The sequence below is a fragment of the Emys orbicularis genome, chromosome 7 (genome assembly GCF_028017835.1).
Source record: "Emys orbicularis isolate rEmyOrb1 chromosome 7, rEmyOrb1.hap1, whole genome shotgun sequence".
NCBI classification, from domain to species: Eukaryota; Metazoa; Chordata; order Testudines; family Emydidae; genus Emys; species Emys orbicularis.
The window spans coordinates 1,355,949-1,375,344 of NC_088689.1; the positions used below are offsets into that span (position 1 = coordinate 1,355,949).

General features: G+C 60.3%; 1 protein-coding gene across 1 annotated transcript; it reads right to left on the bottom strand.

Moving 5' to 3' along the window:
• Window positions 1–5,135: 5,135 nt before the first annotated feature.
• On the bottom strand, window positions 5,136–17,197 carry ANKRD2 (ankyrin repeat domain 2). Its single transcript, XM_065408092.1, has 9 exons — window positions 17,123–17,197; window positions 16,065–16,178; window positions 12,098–12,244; window positions 11,756–11,863; window positions 10,980–11,078; window positions 10,407–10,505; window positions 9,856–9,954; window positions 5,516–5,614; window positions 5,136–5,234 (listed from the first exon to the last, which is right to left on the bottom strand). The coding sequence occupies exons 1-9, from the start codon at window positions 17,195–17,197 to the stop codon at window positions 5,136–5,138; spliced, it is 939 nt and encodes a 312-aa protein (XP_065264164.1).
• Window positions 17,198–19,396: the final 2,199 nt, after the last annotated feature.

Here is a 19,396-nt window from a genome sequence, read left to right on the forward strand (position 1 = left end):
AGCCCCTGCTGCACCTGGAGGGGAAGGGAGACCCTGTGGCTGCAGGGCATGGCTGGTATTCAGCTGTCCTGGGGGCACACCCTCCGCTGCCACTCCCCAGAGCCAGCTGCAGCTCCCACTCCCCATCACTGCAGTCATTCTCACCAGGCGGGAGTGTCTTTTGCCCTGGGGCAGCTAGGCTGGACCCCACACGCTCCTGGGGTCCCACGGGATCCGCGGCAGCATGCAGGAGTTTGTTACTGTAGGGTCACTTGTAAACACCAGGTGGGTTTGTATTTCAAGAGGGGCGTGTGAGCACCAAAACCTCCCTTAACGACGGACGTTCTGGATGCAGGAGTGCCGAGGCCAGGGGACTGCAGTGTTATGCTAGGGGGCTAGCTGGTGATCATGTTGGACATGTCCCAGGGGAGTAGCAGGGCTACTGGTTTGCTCCTGACTCCTGGGGCTGGCGTGTTGTTACAGGGTCTCCTGGAAATGCTGGGCATACAGGATCATTTCTGTGGCATTTTGGAATAACCAGTGTGGCAAAGTAGGAGGGTTTATTACTTAATGTTTTCTCTGAATACTGGGTGTGCGCCTCAGTTTCCCCTGTGTGTTACACAAATACCTAGGGGGTGGGACAAGGGGCTGTGATTTTTCCTGAGCCCCCAGGGGGCAGGTGTGGCTACCCCTCGCTGCCTGACATAGATAATGGCCGAAGTACTCTGTAACCCGGCAACGGATGGTCGGGGCTGCCACAAGTTGGAGCAAGGAGAAGGGTGGAGACCAGGTGGCCCTTTTGCCTGGGAAAGAGACAAAGGACGGAGGAGGGGCAACAGGAGCGTCTGAGGCTGGGCTGCTGGGAGCGAGTCAGGCTCCTGGTTTGGGACTCCGGGGGGATCCCCCGAGATGGACTTTTGTGAATGTCCCGATTTCTGTGCTCTGTTCTACGCTGTGCTCCCGAGCGACGACTAATAACCCGTCTGTGTCCCACGCTGGCCGAGAGTCACTGCTGGCTGCGGAGTGGGGGGCAGGGCCCGTGGGGGGCCCGTGAGGCTTCCCCGGGTGTCCGATCCAGGGACACTCGCTGCAGGGAGCTCCCGGGGTGGGGTGAACAGGGGGCTGAACGCTCCGAGGTCAGACCCAGGGAGCAGTGACACCCAGGAAGCGTCTTGCCCTGGGGAGCGTGTGCCCTGAGGGGAGCCGCCCTGCACCAGAGCCCTGCCTGACTTCATTCGGGGCGGTGCCCGCGCACCCAGCCGGGGACTCCGTGACGAGATCGGCCAGCAGCCCGGAGAAGGCCCGCTGGTGCCCGCTGGCTGAGGATGCTCTTACTCGACACAGCGAGGAGAAAGATCGTCCAGAAAAGCCGTGCTGGAGAGTCGGGGTCAGCGTACGCACAGCGATCACAGAGCAGGGTGTCATTTCAACCCTGCGACCCGCTCACTGCCTGCCGCACATGGGGACAGAGAAGTGGCTGGAAGATACCAGAAAGGCTGCACGCGGGGTGAGATCAGATCTTTTATTGGACCAACTTCTGTTGGTGAGAGACGAGCTTTCAGCTACACAGAGCTCTTCCTAGCTGAGCTCTCCATACCCGAGCGCTGTCCTTTTCCTCCAGGGAAACCAGCACAACCCTTCAAACGCCGAGCCTGGCCCCTCAGCCCCTCACATTATTAGCCACTAAAATCATGGTCCTACTAAAGCCTCTGGAGGGAACTCCATAAAGACAAATGCAAAGTGCTGCAGTTAGGAAGGAGGGATCAGTCGCGCACACACACGCCGGGCAATGACTGCGGAGGAGGGGGTACCGCAGAGAAGGAGCCGGGGATCAGTCGGGGAGTGTCACAGCTAAATACAAGCGGGAACAGATTGTTTCGCATACGCACTTAACACATATTGTAAAAGACTCTGCAAGGTCAAGTGGCCTGTTAACACCTCTGCAGTCATAGACAGAAAAGGAGCTTCAGATTGTTGGAATAAGTCATAAATCAGAGAATCACAGACATGTCGGGCTGGCAGGGACCTCGCTAGGTCGGCTAGTCCAGCCCCTGCACCGAGGCAGGACTCAGTATTATCTAGACCAGGGCTGGCTTTAGGGGCAGCCGACCCAGACGAAAGCCTGGGGTGCCGGGCTTGGGGGGGCGCTGGGCTCGGGGGGTGTTGGGCTCGGGGGGGGCTGTTTTTGTTGTTAGCGACAAAAGGGGAAACGGAATGTTTGAAGTGAACTGTTTCAGGTATTGATGTTAGCACATTTCAAGTTATTCTTAACATTTAAACATTTCTATAAGCTTGGAGGAAAAGAATTTTTTTTATTTGCTTATATATGGCATGAATAAATACAGATTTACAGAGCCTAGCGTGCAAATTTATCATCTTCTGTGACAGGGATCAATCATGAATGTAAATCATGCATCAAAGTCGTGTAATGGGCAACAAATGCAATAAAGAAATAAGGTATTGAAAAGTTTAACCGCTGGACGGGGGGGGGGGGCACCATTTGGTCTAGGGCCAGCCCTGCTGGCAGGTGTGCATCCAACCTGCTCTTAAACACCTCCAGTGACGGAGATTCCACCACCTCCCTGGGCAATTTATCCCAGTGCTTAACCAGCCTGAGAGGTAGGAAGTTTTTCCGAGGCCAACCAAAGGCCATGTCTACACTAGAGAGCTCACAGTGGCACAGCCGTACCGATGCCGCTTAGGTCAGCGTAACATACGGCGCTCGGGGGGCTGTTTTTTCACACCCCCGAGCGACATAGGTTTTGCCAACATAAGTGGCAGTGTAGACATGGCCTACATCTCCCTTGCTGCAATTTAAGCCCGTTGCTTCTTGTCCCGTCCTCAGTGGCTAAGGAGAACAATTTAGCACCCTCCTCTTTATAACAATCTTTTATGCACTTGAAAACTTTGACCAGGCCCCCCCTCAGTCTTTGCTTCTCCAGGCTAAACAAACCCAGTTTTGTCAATCTCTCCTGGTAGGTCATCGTTTGTGTTGCTTGCCTCTGGACTCTCTCCAATTTGTCCACATCTTTCCCAAAGCGCGGCCCCAGGACCCAGAATGGGACACAATACTCCAGGTGAGCTCTATCAGCGCGGGGTAGAGCGGAAGAATTACTTCTCGTGTCTTGCGTACAACACTCCTGTTAATACAGCCCAGAGCGATGGTGGGGTTTTTTTGCACTGAAAATCATGGACTGAATAGAGACACTAGATTTATGGCTTATTACCTATAAACCCACCTCCTCTTTTTGTCCTAGAATTGCAGATGTGTTAACAGGCCACTTCACCCCGAATGGTCTCTCACAATATGGATTAACTGCTTATGCTAAACAACGTGTTCCCCTTGTATATAGCTGTGATGCTCCAGCTCTGAGTGGGAGCTCTGTATGGCTCCAAAGCTTGTCTCTCTCACCACCAGAAGTTGCTCCAATAAAAGTCCCTCCCCGCTTGTCTCTCTAATATCCTTGGACCAATACAGCTACCCAGCCCTGCAAACAGGGACGATCCCAGTAAGACTGGAAGGAAGGGCTGTAGCGTGGGGCTCTGCCCACTTGCAATGTATGGTGCTGAGGGTCGGGCAACCAAGAAGCGGCATGAGCAAATGTTCCGTTCCAGGGAAATGCGGCAGTTGGGATGGACGAGGGGGGTAGGCAAGAGAACCTGCCTGAGGAACGTGTGTGTTACAGACACGCTCAGTGTAACACGCAGAAACAGGGAAGCGCAGGCTGAGACGTCTGGGCACATACAGCACAGTGCTGACAGCCAGCTGGGTAAGAGAGTCCATCAGAAGGCAAAAGACAGGGAGACCCATGATGGAGCAGTGGGATGGCCTAAAGGAAGACAAGTTAGCATGTGGGGTGATTGTGACAGAACGTCCCCCATGCCCCCCCCCCCCCCCAGACACTATTGTAGTGATCTTTGTACAGGTATGCCTTGTGCAGTGTCGTTTGAAAACTCATAACTTGCTGGTCATTTTTGTCCTGATGAAATATGTGTGGCAACATTGTCTGTGACATTCTAAGATTCCACTGTAGAGTGTTAACACACGTTCCAAACTGAGCAGGTCTGGCTCCAACGAAGGAATGTGGCCGCTGCTTCATTTGCATTTAAGCAAACAGGAAGGGAAACAAAGGACACTCCAACAGGTGAGAAAAACGCAGCAGGGAACATCCTTCCCCACAGACGTTTTGTCTCCCAGTGCCCAGCTGGAAATGTTTTTCGAAAGGGGGACAAGCTATACAAAGGAGGGGCAGACACCCCAAGGCACCCTTCTGGCTCCCTGCCAGCGATTCTCTGCACCTAAAGCAACAGAGGATTCATCGGATTCTGGGAGGAGGGTCCTGACCTAGAGGGGTTGGTCCGTGAGACCGGGGAGAGCATGTGGTGAGACACGTCGCTTCAACCTGACAGAGTTAGTGAATTGAGGCACCAGGAGCCTGGGAGTGACTTGCAGGGTGGGGCTGTTTGTGGGGATCCAGCAGCAAAGCAGTGCAAAGGGCCCCCCAGGTTAGAGGGCAGGCGTGACCCAGCTGGATTGTGCCTGGCATGTCACAGCGACGGAGGGTCTGGCACTGAACAGAGCACTGTGGGGGGCAGGGTGTGTACAGCCGACCCCCTCGGATGGGATTAACGCAAGGAAAAAGAATCCAGATAGAAAATGGTGCAGCCCTGCCCAGCATCCCGCCCCCCGAGGGACGACCCAGACCCGGCCGGGCACCGCCCGCCCCCACCTCCGAGGGACGACTCCAACCCAGCCGGGCACCGCCCGCCCCCACCCCCGAGGGACGACCCGGACCCGGCCGGGCACCGCCCGCCCCCACCCCCGAGGGACGACTCCGACCCGGCCGGGCACCGCCCGCCCCCACCCCCGAGGGACGACTCCGACCCGGCCGGGCACCGCCCGCCCCCACCCCCGAGGGACGACTCCGACCCGGCCGGGCACCGCCCGCCCCCACCCCCGAGAGACGACCCGGACCCGGCCGGGCACTGCCCGCCCCCACCCCCGAGGGACGACCCGGGCCCGGCCCGGTAACACCTGCCCCTGCAGCCCACGTGGCTTCTGCTGGCGCCAGATGCTGGACTCTTGTTCACTGGGTTTTATTCCAAGATTCCCACCGCTGGGTCCCATTCCCCAGCCCAGCCCGTCCGCCCACCCCTCACGCCAGGGCCTCCGTCTCGCCAGGCTCCTGCGTCTCCAGCGCCTGCCGGGTGTCTGCCTGCCAGAGCTGCACCAGATCCGTGGGGGTCTTTCCTGCCTGTGGGGGGAGGGAGGGGGCAGAGGGTGAGACGAGCCAGACCTCCTGCCCCACGTGAGGGGAGCAGCAAGGAGCACCCAGCTGGGGCTGGGACGTGCCGTGACCTGCCACCCCTCCATGTACTGCAGGCTCTGGGGATGGAGGCTCTGCCCCCCCAAAGAAGGCGAATCCCCCGCTGGCGACAGAAGCAAGGCTCTTATCTGCGTGGTGTGATCCCACCACTGGGGGCTGCCCCCTGCCCGCCCCCTCCAGTCCAGGCAGCAGCAGCGGGAGCCACTCACCAGGTTCTGAGCCATCATGTCCGCCCCGTACAGGATCAGCATCTTAATGATCTTGTAGCGGTTGAGCCGCACGGCGTCATGCAGCGCGCTGTCCCCCTCCTGCAAGGGACGGAGTGCGCGGGCGTCACAGGGAACCCATCCTGCAGCTCCCCTCCCCCAAAAGGAGCCCAGCCTGCCCTGAGCACACGCCTCCCCCCCATACCCGGCGCCATGGGACGGCAAGGGAGAGAATGGCGGGGCTGGGCCCCCCCAAGGGCAGCAGCACCCAGTCCGCACGGGGCCTGCATGGCTGGGGGGGGTGGGGGGTGCGTGGGGGGATGTGACGCTGGATGGAACAGGGGTGACCGTTTATAACAGTATCCATACCAATATTACAACGCAGCAATGAATCCTATACACATCTGCCACGTAAGGAGTCAGTGGGTAAGGTATGGACCTCAAACGGGAGTTTGTGGGAGGGAGACGTAATATAGTCGCTATGGTTAGGAAGGGCCACATCGCCAGTGCCAACGCTGCTCCTGTCTCCTCCACCTGCGCCGGTATCCAGACAGAGAGCTCGACCATGGATGCCTCTACCCAGATCCCGGTGTGGCTTTGCAGAGACTGTGGCTGCATTTCCCACTCTCAGAAAGCCAGGCTGGGGGGACCATCCAGTGTGAGAGGTGCCTGCTAGTGGAATCGCTCAGGAAGCAAGTGGCAGAGCTGCAGGAGGAGGTGACTGGGCTGAGGAGCATCCGTGCCCATGAGGAATTCCTCGAGAGTATTCACAAGGAGACATCCAAGGCTGAGGATGCTACCCAGCTACAGAGGACTGCTGTCACACCACCGAGGGAGGAGGATATGGCTCTGTCAGATTTGTTGAAACTCTCTGGCTAAGGATAAAAGGGATAAAAACAAGGGAGATGTCCTGGTAGGGGTCTACTACAGACCACCTAACCAGGAAGAAGTGGTGGATGAGGCTTTTTGTCAACTCCCCAGACATCTGTTGGGAAAATAACACAGCAGGGCACAGATTCTCCAACAAGTTCTTGGGATGTATTGGAGACAACTTTTTATTTTAGAAGGTGGAGAAAGCTACTGGGGGGAGGCTGTTCTAGATCTGATTTTGACAAGGGAGGAACTGGTTGAGAATTTGAAAGTGGAAGGCAGCTGGGGTGAAAGTGATCATGAAATGGTAGAGTTCATGATTCTAAGGAATGGTAGGAGGGAGAACAGCAAAATAAAGACAATGGATTTCAAGAAGGCAGAGTTTAGCAAACTCAGGGAGTTGGTAGGTCAGATCCCATGGGAAGCAAGTCTAAGGAAAAAACAATTGAAGACAGTTGGCAGTTTTTCAAAGAGACATTATTAAGGGCACAAGAGCAAACTATCCCACTGCGTAGGAAAGAGAGGAAGTATGGCAAGAGACCACCCTGGCTTAACCAGGAGATCTTCAATGATCTAAAACTCAAAAAAGAGTCCTACAAAAAGTGGAAACCAGGTCAAATTACAAAGGATGAATATAAACAAATAACACAAGTATGTAGGGACAAAATTGGAAAGGCCAAGGCACAAAACAAGACCAAACTAGCTAGGGACATAAAAGGTAACAAGAAAACATTCTACAAATACATTAGAAGCAAGAGGAAGACCAAGGACAGGGTAGGCCTATTACTCAACGAGGGGGAAAAAACAATAACAGAAAATGTGGAAATGGCAGAGGTGCTTAATGACTTCTTTGTTTCGGTTTTCACCAAGAAGGTTGGTGGCGATTGGACGTCTAACATAGTGACTGCCAGTGGTAGGCAGTCACTATATTAGGATCAGAGTCTAAAATAGGGAAAGAACAAGTAAAAATTACTTAGGCCTGGTCTACACTAACCCCCAAATTCGAACTAAGGTACGCAACTTCAGCTACGTGAATAACGTAGCTGAAGTCGACATACCTTAGTTCGAACTTACCGCGGTTCAGACGCGGTCCACACGCGGCAGGCAGGCTCCCCGTCGACTCCGCGGTACTCCTCTCGCCGAGCTGGAGTACCGCAGTCGACGGCGAGCGCTTCCGGGATCGATATATCGCGTCCAGACCAGACGCGATAAATCGAACCCGGAACTTCGATTCCCAGCCGCCGAACTAGCGGCTGGATGTAGACATACCCTTAGACAAGTTAGATGTCTTCAAATCACCAGGGCCTGATGAAATGCATCCTAGAATACTCAAGGAGCTGACTGAGGAGATATCTGAGCCATTAGCAATTATCTTCGAAAAGTCATGGAAGACGGGAGAGATTCCAGAAGACTGGAAAGGGGCAAATATAGTGCCCATCTACAAAAAGGGAAATAAGGACAACCCGGGGGATTACAGACCAGTCAGCTTAACTTTTGTACCCGGAAAGATAATGGAGCAAAGGATTAAGCAATCAATTTGGAAACACCTAGAAGATAACAAGGTGATAAGTAACAGTCAGCATGGATTTGTGAAGAACAAATCGTGTCAAACCAGCCTGATAGCTTTCCTTGACAGGGTAACAAGCCTTGTGGATGGGGAGAAGCAGTAAACGTGGTATATCTTGACTTTAGTAAAGCTTTTGATACTGTCTAGCATGACCTTCTCATAAACAAACTAGGAAAATGCAACCTAGATGGAGCTACTATAAGGTAGGTGCAAAACTGGTTGGAAAATCATTCCAGAGAGTAGTTATCAGTGGTTCACAGTCACACTGGAAAAGGGCATAACGAGTGGGGTCCCACAGGGATCAGTTCTGGGTCCGGTTCTGTTCAATATCTTCATCAATGATTTAGAGAATGGCATGGAGAGTACACTTATAACATTTGCGGACATTACTAAGCTGGGAGGGGTTGCAAGTGCTTTGTAGGATAAGATCAAAATTCAAAATGATCTGGACAAACTGGAGAAATGGTCTCAAGTAAATAGGATGAAATTCAATAAGGACAAATGCAAAGTACTCCGTTTAGGAAGGAACAATCAGTTGCACACATACAAAATGGGAAATGACTGCTTAGGAAGGAGTACTGTGGAAAGATATGGGGGTCACAGTGGATCACAAGCTAAATATGAGTCAACAGAGTAACGCTGTTGCAAAAAAAGCGAACATCATTCTGGGCTGTATTAGCAGGAGTATTGTAAGCAAGACACGAGAAGTAATTCTTCTGCTCTACACGTGGTGCTGATTAGGCCTTAACTGAAGTATTGTGTCCAGTTCTGGGTGCCACATTTCAGGAAGGATGTGGAGAAATTGGAGAAAGTCCAGAGAAGAGCAACAAAAATGATGAAAGGTCTAGAAAACATGAGCTATGAGGGAAGATTGACAAAATTGGGTTTGTTTAGTCTGGAGAAGAGAAGACTGAGAGGGGACATGAGAACAGTTTGTTGCAGGGTACTACACAGCACACAACAAAAACACTAACCCAGGAACCAAACCCTGCAACAAACCCCGTTGCCAACTCTGTCCGCATATCTATTCAAGGGACACCATCATAGGACCTGACCACATCAGCCACACCATCAGGGGCTCATTCACCTGCAGATCTACCAATGTGATATATGCCATCATGTGCCAGCGATGCCCCTCTGCCATGTACATTGGCCAAACCGGACAGTCTTTACGCAAAAGAATAAATGGACACAAATCTGACATCAGGAATTATAACATTCAAAAACCAATCGGAGAACACTTCAATCTCCCTGGACACTCAATAACAGACTTAAAAGTGGCCATTCTTCAACAAAAAAACCCTTCAAAAACAGACTCCAACAAGAAACTACAGAACTGGAATTAATTTGCAAACTGGACACCATCAAATTAGGCCTGAATACAGACTGGGAGTGGCTGGGTCTCTAAGGTGCCACAAGGACTCCTCGTTGTTTTTGCGGATACAGACTAACACGGTGACCCCTCTAGGAATGTGGCTGGCCCTTCTGGGTTCAGAAGGACATTTGTATAAGTGAGCAGCGTTTCTAGTTTCAGAGCGGTAGCCGTGTTCGTCTGGATCAGCAAAAAGAACGAGGCGTTTCTACGTAATTTCTCACATTACTGAACCGGTTTGCTGCTTGGGAGCCAGAGAACTGGAATGCAATACAGGGCCCTGGGTGATTTCCTTTTTCAGCTTCAGATAACCAGTGGGGGGATCCGGAGCACAGTTTGGGACTGGTTGGTGAATCTAACTTCAGTGTTAACCACCAGTTTTGGGGGAATCTGCTCTCCCTTTTGCAGCCTGCCCTGACCTAGGCATACTCTGGACACTCCGGGTCACAGGGGGGTGGGGGGATGCACACCACAGGGAGGTGCTGGGGGTGCCAGACACCCGTGGGTACAAGCGCTGCTGCTGGGGGCTCTTACCCTGTCCCGGGAGTTGACATCCACCCCTGTGTTGATCAGATGCTCCACGATCTCCGTCTGCCCAGTTCGGGTCGCCACATGCAGGGGGGTGCTCATGAGCTGAGTATGGCAAGGGGGGGCACCTGCCATTAGCTCCCCATTGGTTTAAAATAATTAATCCAGACAGCCAAATGCTGTAGCCTCATTGCTACCCCCATCTCCGCCCTATCCCCCACCCCCACAGCCCCGCCCCCACCTGCCACAACCCTGCCCCCACCCCACATCCACCCACCTCAGCCCTGCCCCCTTACTTCTCCCTCACCTCTACCCACCCACCACTGCCACAGCCCTGCCCCCTACTGCCTCCATCGCTACCCAGCTGCCACAGCCCTGCCCCCACCCCACACCCACTGCCCCCCACAGCCCTGCCCCACTACTTCCCCACCTCAGCCCTGCTCCCCATACGTCCCCATCCACCACTACCCTCCAGCCTCTGCTGCCACTGCTCTATGCCAGCCATAGCTCTCCCCTGCCCCCCACTGCCAGCGCTGCCATGGCCCCGCAGCCCCCACCTTATCTTTCAGGTTGAGGTCAGCGCCTCGGTCTTGCAGCAGCTTCACGGCGTCCAGGTGCCCCCCCCGGCAGGCCCAGTGCATGGCCGTGCAGTCCAGCTGCACCAGCAAGAGACCCCGGTCAGAACGGCAGCAACAACACCCGCACCCCCGGCTCCCCACCCTGCACCCCTCACTGCCCACCCTCCAGTCCCTCTAACTGATGAGGATGTGGGGCTGGGGGAGGCTGGATGCTCCGCCCCCTCCAGCGGCTGGGGGAGGCCCTGCAGTGGGGCAGGAGTGCATGGGCAGCGGCAGCAGCCCGGGGTCGGCCTCGCACGCTGGTTTGGGGTCTGAGTCGAGGGGTGAACAGCCAGGTTGGCGTCACCACGTCTCCCATGGTGCCCTGCATGGCAGAGGAAGGGGGGTGAGCCGTGCAGTAGCAGTGTGGCGCAGCCTGCCCCCAGGAAGGGCTCCCCTGGGCTGCAGTCGCTGGGCCTGTCCGGCCGCCCCACATCCTCCACCCCACTGCGGCTCCTCCCTGGATGGATTGGCCGAAGGAGTGCTGACCCAGTGCCAGTCCCGGTGTCTCACCCGGTCTCGGAAATCCACGGTTGCGCCATGGTCCAGCAACCTCTCCAGGATCTCCAGGTGCCCTTCCAGCGAGGCGCGGTGCAGGGCCGTCCGGTGGAACTGGGGCAGGAGGCGGCAAAGACGCAGGCGTCAAAAGGACGCCCAGCCAGCACTGCTGCACCGCCCCGGGCAGCCACGGCCACCAGCCCTCCCAAGGGCGACTCACGGGTCTCGCCCAGGGACCCGGCCATCTTGGTGTTTGGGACGGGCCAGCAGGGCTCCGAAAGCCCTGTTCCTGGGCGTGTCCAGGCTCAGCCGGGCCTGGCACCGTCTCCGGGGAGGATGGCTCTCTCCTGGGAAGAGGGGGTGCCCCAGCCCAGCCATCCAATGTCCATCTGGGGAAGGCTCGAGCCCCTGGTATCTAGGTGCCAACAGACCCAGATTAACCCATGCACCGGCACAGGGCCCCCCCCCCCCCCCGACCACCGGATTTGGGCAAGTGGCATTGCGACCTGGCACACTGGGTCACAGCACCACTCAGGTTTGGACTCGACAGCCCTTCGTCAAGGGGGGACGGGGCCAGACTGGGGGGCCCCCAGTTTCCATGGTCCTCAGGGCCCCATCGTTCTTGACTCCAGCCCTGGGTGCTATTGGGGGCTGGGCACGCCAGAGCCCGGGCCAAGAGCTGCCGGGGGCAGGGCTGGCTGTGGGGTGGGGGGGCCTGGGCTGGATGCTGCCCACTCGCTGGAGCCTGGCTGCGCAGGTTCGCCGGGGGGGCGAGGGATGGGGGCCGTTACCTCGTCACAGGTGTCAGGGGAGCCCCCGTCCCCCAGGAACTTCTCAATGACCCGGATCTTGCCCTGCACAGCTGCCCTCAGGAACGCCTCCTCCTCCACGGGGCCCACCTGCAGGTGGATGAGACAGCAGCTCAAGGGGCCTGTGTGTCCCATGTGGGGAGCGCCACGAACCTGGCCCCAGAGCCCCCCCCACAGGGAAGGACGCCAGGCCCTCGCCCCAGAGGTGCTCTGACCGGGAGGGAGCTGCTCTCTGGGGTGGCCAACATCTTGGTCAACAACAGGGATCTGCTGGCCTCCCAGCCAGGCTGGCACAGACCCACATCCTCCCGGGTCCCCCCTTACGATCTCCTCCGGCTCCGGCTCCGGCACCGCCTTCTCCTCCCTGCGCTTCCGGCGCGTCTTGCACAGCTCGAAGAGGTACTGGATGCCGCCCACGTGGAGGATCTCCCGGCGCAGGTCCAGTGAGCTCTTCCGCTCCCGCCCCTGGCCCTGCGGAGACGGGCACAGCTGCGCTGCAGCCTCTGGGGAGAGCCCTGCCAGGGCACCGGACTCCTGGGTCCCTCCCCGGCAGCGCCCACTCCCTGGCTTTAAACAAGCAGGATGTGAGGTACCCCCAACCTGTCCCCCCCGACTCCCTAGTCCCCATCTGCCTGGCCCCAGTCCTGACCCCCAACCCTCCCCACAGACCCCCTGGTCCTGACCCCCAACTGCCTGGCCCCTGGTCCTGACCCCCAACCCTCCCTATAGACCCCCTGGTCCTGACCCCCAACTGCCTGGCCCCTGGTCCTGACCCCCAACCCTTCCCACAGACCCCCTGGTCCTGATCTCCAACTGCCTGGCCCCTGGTCCTGACCCCCAACTGCCTGGCCCCTGGTCCTGACCCCCAGCCCACCCCCCACACACCCCTGGCTCCCAACTGCCTGGCCCTTCCCTGGCCTCTTACTAATCACCCAACCCCTGGCCCCTCAGCCCTGACCCCTCCCAGAATGCCTGCTCCAGCCCCCAACCAGGCGACCCCCCCCCATCACAGACTGCCCAACCCCAGCCCCAGCAGAGGGAAGCCGCGTGGGGCAGCACTGCCATCTGTGTTTAACAGCTGGCCTGGGCCAGGTGTCTGGCAGGCTGGGGAGGGGGTCCCTGCCCAGCACCCTAGGGGCAGTGAGCCGGGGCTTGGTCCTGGCCCTGCACTTCACACATCATGGGGGGGGGGAATGGATTCGGGGTGCAGAGACCAGCCCCAGCCAGGCAGGCCTGGGGGGCATCAGCATAGAACGGCCCAGCCCAGCCCCGCTCCTCTGCTGGGGTCCCGGTGGGGCTCTCCACGCACAGGGGCTGCCCTCATGGCCCCAGTGCAGGGGCAGGGCCTCCGAAGCAGCAGCTGCCAGCATCCCCCCGGGTCCTTCTAACCGGCCCCCACCCCCGGCTCCTTCTAACCAGCCCCCGCCCCCGGGCCCTTCTAACCAGCCCCCGCCCCCGGGCCCTTCTAACCAGCCCCTGCCCCCGGGTCCTTCTAACCGGCCCCCGCCCCCGGGCCCTTCTAACCAGCCCCCGCCCCCGGGCCCTTCTAACCAGCCCCTGCCCCTGGGTCTGGCCGGCCCCCGCCCCCGGCTCCTTCTAACCAGCCCCCGCCCCCAGGCCCTTCTAACCAGCCCCCGCCCCCGGGCCCTTCTAACCGGCCCCCGCCCCCGGCTCCTTCTAACCAGCCCCCGCCCCCAGGCCCTTCTAACCAGCCCCCGCCCCCGGGCCCTTCTAACCGGCCCCCGCCCCCGGGCCCTTCTAACCAGCCCCCGCCCCCGGGCCCTTCTAACCAGCCCCTGCCCCTGGGTCTGGCCGGCCCCTGCCCCCAGGCCCTTCTAACCAGCCCCCGCTCCCGGGCCCTTCTAACCGGCCCCCGCCCCCGGGCCCTTCTAACCAGCCCCCGCCCCCGGGCCCTTCTAACCAGCCCCTGCCCCTGGGTCTGGCCGGCCCCTGCCCCCAGGCCCTTCTAACCGGCCCCCGCCCCCGGGCCCTTCTAACCAGCCCCCGCCCCCGGGCCCTTCTAACCGGCCCCCGCCCCCGGGCCCTTCTAACCAGCCCCCGCCCCCGGGCCCTTCTAACCAGCCCCTGCCCCTGGGTCTGGCCGGCCCCTGCCCCCAGGCCCTTCTAACCGGCCCCCGCCCCCGGGCCCTTCTAACCAGCCCCCGCCCCCGGGCCCTTCTAACCGGCCCCCGCCCCCGGGCCCTTCTAACCAGCCCCCGCCCCCGGGCCCTTCTAACCAGCCCCTGCCCCTGGGTCTGGCCGGCCCCTGCCCCCAGGCCCTTCTAACCAGCCCCCGCCCCCGGGCCCTTCTAACCGGCCCCCGCCCCCGGGCCCTTCTAACCGGCCCCCGCCCCCGGGCCCTTCTAACCGGCCCCCGCCCCCGGGCCCTTCTAACCAGCCCCCGCCCCCAGGCCCTTCTAACCAGCCCCTGCCCCTGGGTCTGGCCGGCCCCTGCCCCCAGGCCCTTCTAACCAGCCCCCGCCCCCAGGCCCTTCTAACCAGCCCCCGCCCCCGGGCCCTTCTAACCGGCCCCCGCCCCCGGGCCCTTCTAACCGGCCCCCGCCCCCGGGCCCTTCTAACCGGCCCCCGCCCCCGGGCCCTTCTAACCAGCCCCTGCCCCCGGGTCCTTCTAACCAGCCCCCGCCCCCGGGCCCTTCTAACCAGCCCCTGCCCCTGGGTCTGGCCGGCCCCCGCCCCCGGGTCCTTCTAACCGGCCCCTGCCCCCAGGTCCGGCCGGCCCCTGCCCCCAGGTCCGGCCGGCCCCTGCCCCCAGGTCCGGCCGGCCCCTGCTCCTCTGTCAGACCAACATGCTGCTGGCTGGGCCCTCTGTCTGGTACTGCCTCAGGTTCCTCCTCGGCACCACATCGGCCCCGCGCCATCTGGCCTGGACCCAGCCTGCAGCTCCGGACACGGATGCCCAGGGGGAGGTGACGAGCCCAGACGTGGGGCCAATTCCCTGCTGACCCCCAGTGCCAGCGCAGCACAGTGTGTGTGTGTGACGTTATGAGTGTAACATAATATCTCATTGGAAGGTGACAGGGCCAGAAAGAGTTAATTACCTCCCAGACTGACCTGACCCAGGGCTGAACTTTAGAGACTGGTTAGGAGGATCTGTAAATGAATAGAGCTGCAGGGCAGCCGGCATTGTTAGAGGTAGAAGGGGAGCTGTGTGCTCAGGTCTTGTGATGTCAGCAAACAAGTGTTGTCTATTGCTATAGCTTTGATTCAAAGATCAAAAAAAGGGATATTAACATTTAGGAAGACACTTGAGGGAAATAGTATTATTGTCTCTATGTCTCTTTGAAGGTTGTGGTAACCTGTATCTGAACTGTGTAATGGATAAATTACCCTGTGCTAATTGCCAGGATGTTTGGGAGAAGGAGAGTTAAGCTATTGTTTTCTCAGGCCGAGAGGCTGCTGGAAATGTATAAGAACCTTGGGACACGACCCTGCTTCATCTCAGATCTGCTTTGGGTTTCAAGAGGGGGAAACCTTAAGCCACAAGGATTGAGATCCCCAGTCACTGACTGGAGCCACCCTGAATATGGACATTGGACTATAACCTCTGGACTATTTCTAAAAGGACTTTTGGCAACGACAAGCTCACCTCTGCTATGTATCTGAACCTCAAGAATGGAATTCAAGTCTGTCTGTATATTGATCTTTGAACCAACACTCTCTCTTTTTTCTTTTTAAAGAAATTTTAGTTTAGTTAACAAGAATTGACTATAGCGTGTATTTTGGGTAAGATCTAAGTTATAATTGGACCTGGGTGTGGGGCTGATCCTTTGGGATTGGAAGAACCTTTCGTTTATATGATGAGATAAGATTTTCAGTAATCATCATCATATCTGACGTGTGTGTCTGGACGGAGGCCTGAGGCTGGGCACTTTAAGGGCACTGCATTGTTTGGACTTCTGAGTAACCAGTGAGGTCCTACAGGAGCTGTTTTGGGCTGGTTGGTAAATCTAAGTACTGGAAGATCCACCAGCGTTTGGGGTTTGTCTGCCCCGTTCTGTTTGCAGTTCACCCTGAGTGACCAGAGCTGGCTCCCACGGGCAGCATCGTCACAGTGTGGTGGGGGCCACAGCCTGTGTAACCCCTCAGTGCCCAGCCCTGCATGTTCCTGGCACAGTCTGATGGGCAGGGCTGGGCCAAGGAAGGGTTAACAGTGCAAGCAAGACAGGGCGTGGGGGACTGCCGGGCTCACTGTGCCAGTGGGGGGGGCTGCAGGGCTTGCTGCGGGGGTCTGGCTGTGATGCCCCCAGCAGGGCAGGCCAGGCCCGCGTACCTTGAGCCCCTCGATGCCCCAGTGAATGGGGCCGCGGCGCTTCTCGTCCTCCAGCTCCGGCGTGTCCATTCTCGCCACTGCTGGCGGCATCTCGGGGGCCTGGCTCTTGAGCCGCTGTGAAGCCAAGTAGGGAAGCCGGCAGGGTGAGGGCCAGGCCCCGGCCTGCCCCACATCCCCTGCCCCCCTCAGGAGTCCGTCCCCTGCCTCCCTTGGCATCGGCCCAGGCCCCCTCCCGCCACAGCCCCAGTACCCACACGGGGCCCGGCCGATGCAAGGGGTTTAGCCCGAGCTGCCAAGGTCAACAGCTTAATCTCTGGGCGCTTCCAGCCCTGGCCCCTCAGGGCCCCCCAGCTCTGGCCCCCATAACAGACCAGGAGGTGGTGCTGGTGTCCCCATGGGCCCTGACGGACACACCCCATTGATCTGGGGCTGCTCACTCCCTGTGGCCAGCCCGAAAGGCTCGTCTCCCCGAGGGCCCCTCCTGGGATCCCCCAGGCCTGGGGCCCACCCCGAGCAGGGGCGCCCCCATGCCTGCACTTGCCATGGGACTGACTCCTCACGCGCTGCAGCCCACACCCCATGCTGCTGCCCTGTGCCCCACACCCGCCCATTTCAAGAGCGTCCGAACGCCCTACCTGGGGCAGGGCACGGCCTCCCTGCCCACTGCTCGGCACCAGCCTGCCACGGGGTGCCTGGCCCCTGGCTGCCCGCCGAGCAGTGGCCCAGGCATGGGGCCAGCACAGACTGAGGCGTGTGTTTCCCCAGGTCGCTGAATCTGGGCGGTTACCGAACCGAGGCGCCCTGAGCCCATGGTGATGGGCACAGGTTCAGGTGTAGGCGATCAATAGTAATGCAGCCCTGCAGACAGCTCCCAGGCCTGGCCCCTGGAGCCCAGCCCCACTCCAGGCAGCCCCCCGTCACCCCCAGCCCCGCCCCAGGAGCCCCCCATCAGCCCCAGCCCAGCCCCGCCCCAGGAGCCCCCCGTCACCCCCAGCTCAGCCTCGATCCAGGAGCTCCTGGCCCCCTTTGCCCTCCAGTTCGCTCACCCAGGGTCTCACCTCCTGCTCCTCCAGCTTCTGGTCAATCAGCTCCGTCGCCCACTTCACGCCCTGCTCCATGGGTGCCTCCTCCATGCCCCCCCCACGCCCTGGGTGTGCTCCCAGCGGCTCCTCTCCCGGGCAGGGCTGCTGGCTGTGCCACGGAGTTGCCTGGGCCCGTCCGAGCTCACGCTGCTGCGGGGGGCTCCGCCGGCTCCGGTGCTTTATGCTGCGCTGCTCCTCCGCCCCAGGGCCCAAGGGAACCGACATGTGCCCAGTGCATGTGACCCGGGAGCCTTTGTCATGAGCTCACCCGGCTGCATTCTCAGTCCCGCTGGCATGGGGTCACCTTCACCCAGCGCCTGGCATGGCTTAACAAGCCTGGGGCCTGGCCCCGGGGCGTGCGCCCAGGCGCTCGGGCCCGCAGAGGGGGCTGGGGGCTGCTCTGCTCCTGGGCAGGCTGGGTCGCACTGGGGGCTCTGTGGGGTGGGGGCCTTGGCGCCTCCCCCATCTGGGAAGAGCGCAGCCCTCGCTGGCCAGGCAGCCCCGTAACCCAGCCGGGAGCCCCCAGCAGTCTGGGCAGGGGGGCACTTTGTTCCGTTCCCACACCCGACCTCCCATCACCCCCCCAGCCAGAGCCCCCCAAGCCCTGTGACGGGGGCCAGCTCCGTGGTGCCCTGGGGGCCCCACGTGAGAACGGGGCCGCGTCTCTGATCCCCTGGGCCGGGCTGGGTGGCAGGTGATGCTTTTGGCTGCTTTGAGGGATGACCTCAGGAGCTGCTGGCTCGGCACCGCTCACAGCCCAGCCCCGGGACGCGCTGCCCGGCCTGTGACCCCCAGCCAGCCAGGAATGGGGGGAATAGTTTGTGCTGAGCCAGGCCGCAGGGGGCACGGGAACTATTCCTGGCTCTGAGCACCACGCTCAGCCCTCGCTGCGGCACTTCCCCCATGGGTCAGCCAGCGGCTGCCGGGGTAAAGGGCGGCAGGGCGGGGGAGCCGGGGGGTGGGAGAGCCCAGGGGCAGGGCATGGGAGCTGGGGGACAGGAGAGCCCAGGGGCAGGATGGGGAGCTGGGGGTCGGGAGAGCCGGGAGGCAGGGCATGGGAGCTGGGGGACAGGAGAGCCCAGGGGCAGGACGGGGAGCTGGGGGTCAGGAGAGCCTGGAAGCAGGGCAGGGGAGCTGGGGGGCGGGAGAGCCCAGGGGCAGGGCAGGGGAGCCGGGGGGCAGGGCAGGGGCTGGGGGAAGCAATGCCCGGGGTCAGTGCGATTCGCTGGGGGCCGACAGGTTTCAGCCCCCACACACTGGGGGCTGGTGAAACACATGGGGGGCTCTCCACCCCCTGCTTTGGCCCAGCTTTTTCATGGGCTGCGTCATGGGGGTGGCCTCCTGAGGGGTGGGGGACACCAGCTGCCCCTGCCCCACGGGGCCACAGCCCGAGCTGAGAATGCTCCCGGTGCTGACCTTTGACCTTTCCACCAGCGTCCCCGCAGGGGGGCTGAAGTCGCCCCAAGGCGGGCACATCACAGACACCGGCACCGCAGCGAACGGGCCAAGCCTGCCCCGCCGGGAGGAGCAGCCTGCCAGGTCCCAGCACCGTCCGGAGCCCACGGCCGGCAGGTGGACATCAGCCAAGCCAAGCGCGCAGCCACCTGCTGCCACAAGGGGGTGCTGCCGGCACGGGCCCCTCCCAGCCAGGGGGCAGAGCTGAGCCAAGCCCAATTGCATGCCCCACTCGTGGGGGGCTGTGCTGGGGGTCAGGGCTGGGTGGGTTGGGCTTGAGAAGGGGACACACACTGCCCCGGCAGGGCCTTCCTGGGGATGAGGGGGGCTGGCGGTGCCCACAGCAAGCACCCAGGTCTTCCTGCCGCGCCCACAGGGACATGGGCCAAGATGGGAAGAGGCGCCCGGACCCCAGTGGTGTCAGCCAGGCCCCTGGGCACCGGGCCCTGGAATTAGAAGCTCCCTTGTCAGCCCCTGGGTCCAGGCCCCAGGCATAGGCCGGCGTATCCACGTGCAGGTGGGGCCAGTGGCCCAGCTTCTGATGTTCCACAGGAGTCCAGAGGGCCTGGGGAAGGGGCCGTGTTCAGGGAGCAGCCAGCCCCAGCGGGTGGCTGAGCTCAGACAGGAGCCGGGGCCGGTGCTGGCCAGGCTAAGGGGGCCAGGAGCCCAGGGGGTGGGCGGAGGCTGCTTCCGGCTCCATATGCTGGGGACGGACCCTTCAGTGGCTACAGCAGTTAGGCAGTGACCAGAGAAGGCAGCATAACCTAGGGGCTACAGCAGCGGTTGGGCACCAGG

Coding starts and splice junctions, on each gene's coding strand:
- ANKRD2 (XM_065408092.1), bottom strand. CDS start 17,197: ATGGAGGAGGCACCCATGGAGCAGGGCGTGAAGTGGGCGACGGAGCTG. Junction 9,955..10,406: donor ACCTCAACCTGAAAGATAAG/GTGGGGGCTGCG, acceptor TGCCATACTCAG/CTCATGAGCACCCCCCTGCA. Junction 5,235..5,515: donor ACATGATGGCTCAGAACCTG/GTGAGTGGCTCC, acceptor CTCCCCCCACAG/GCAGGAAAGACCCCCACGGA.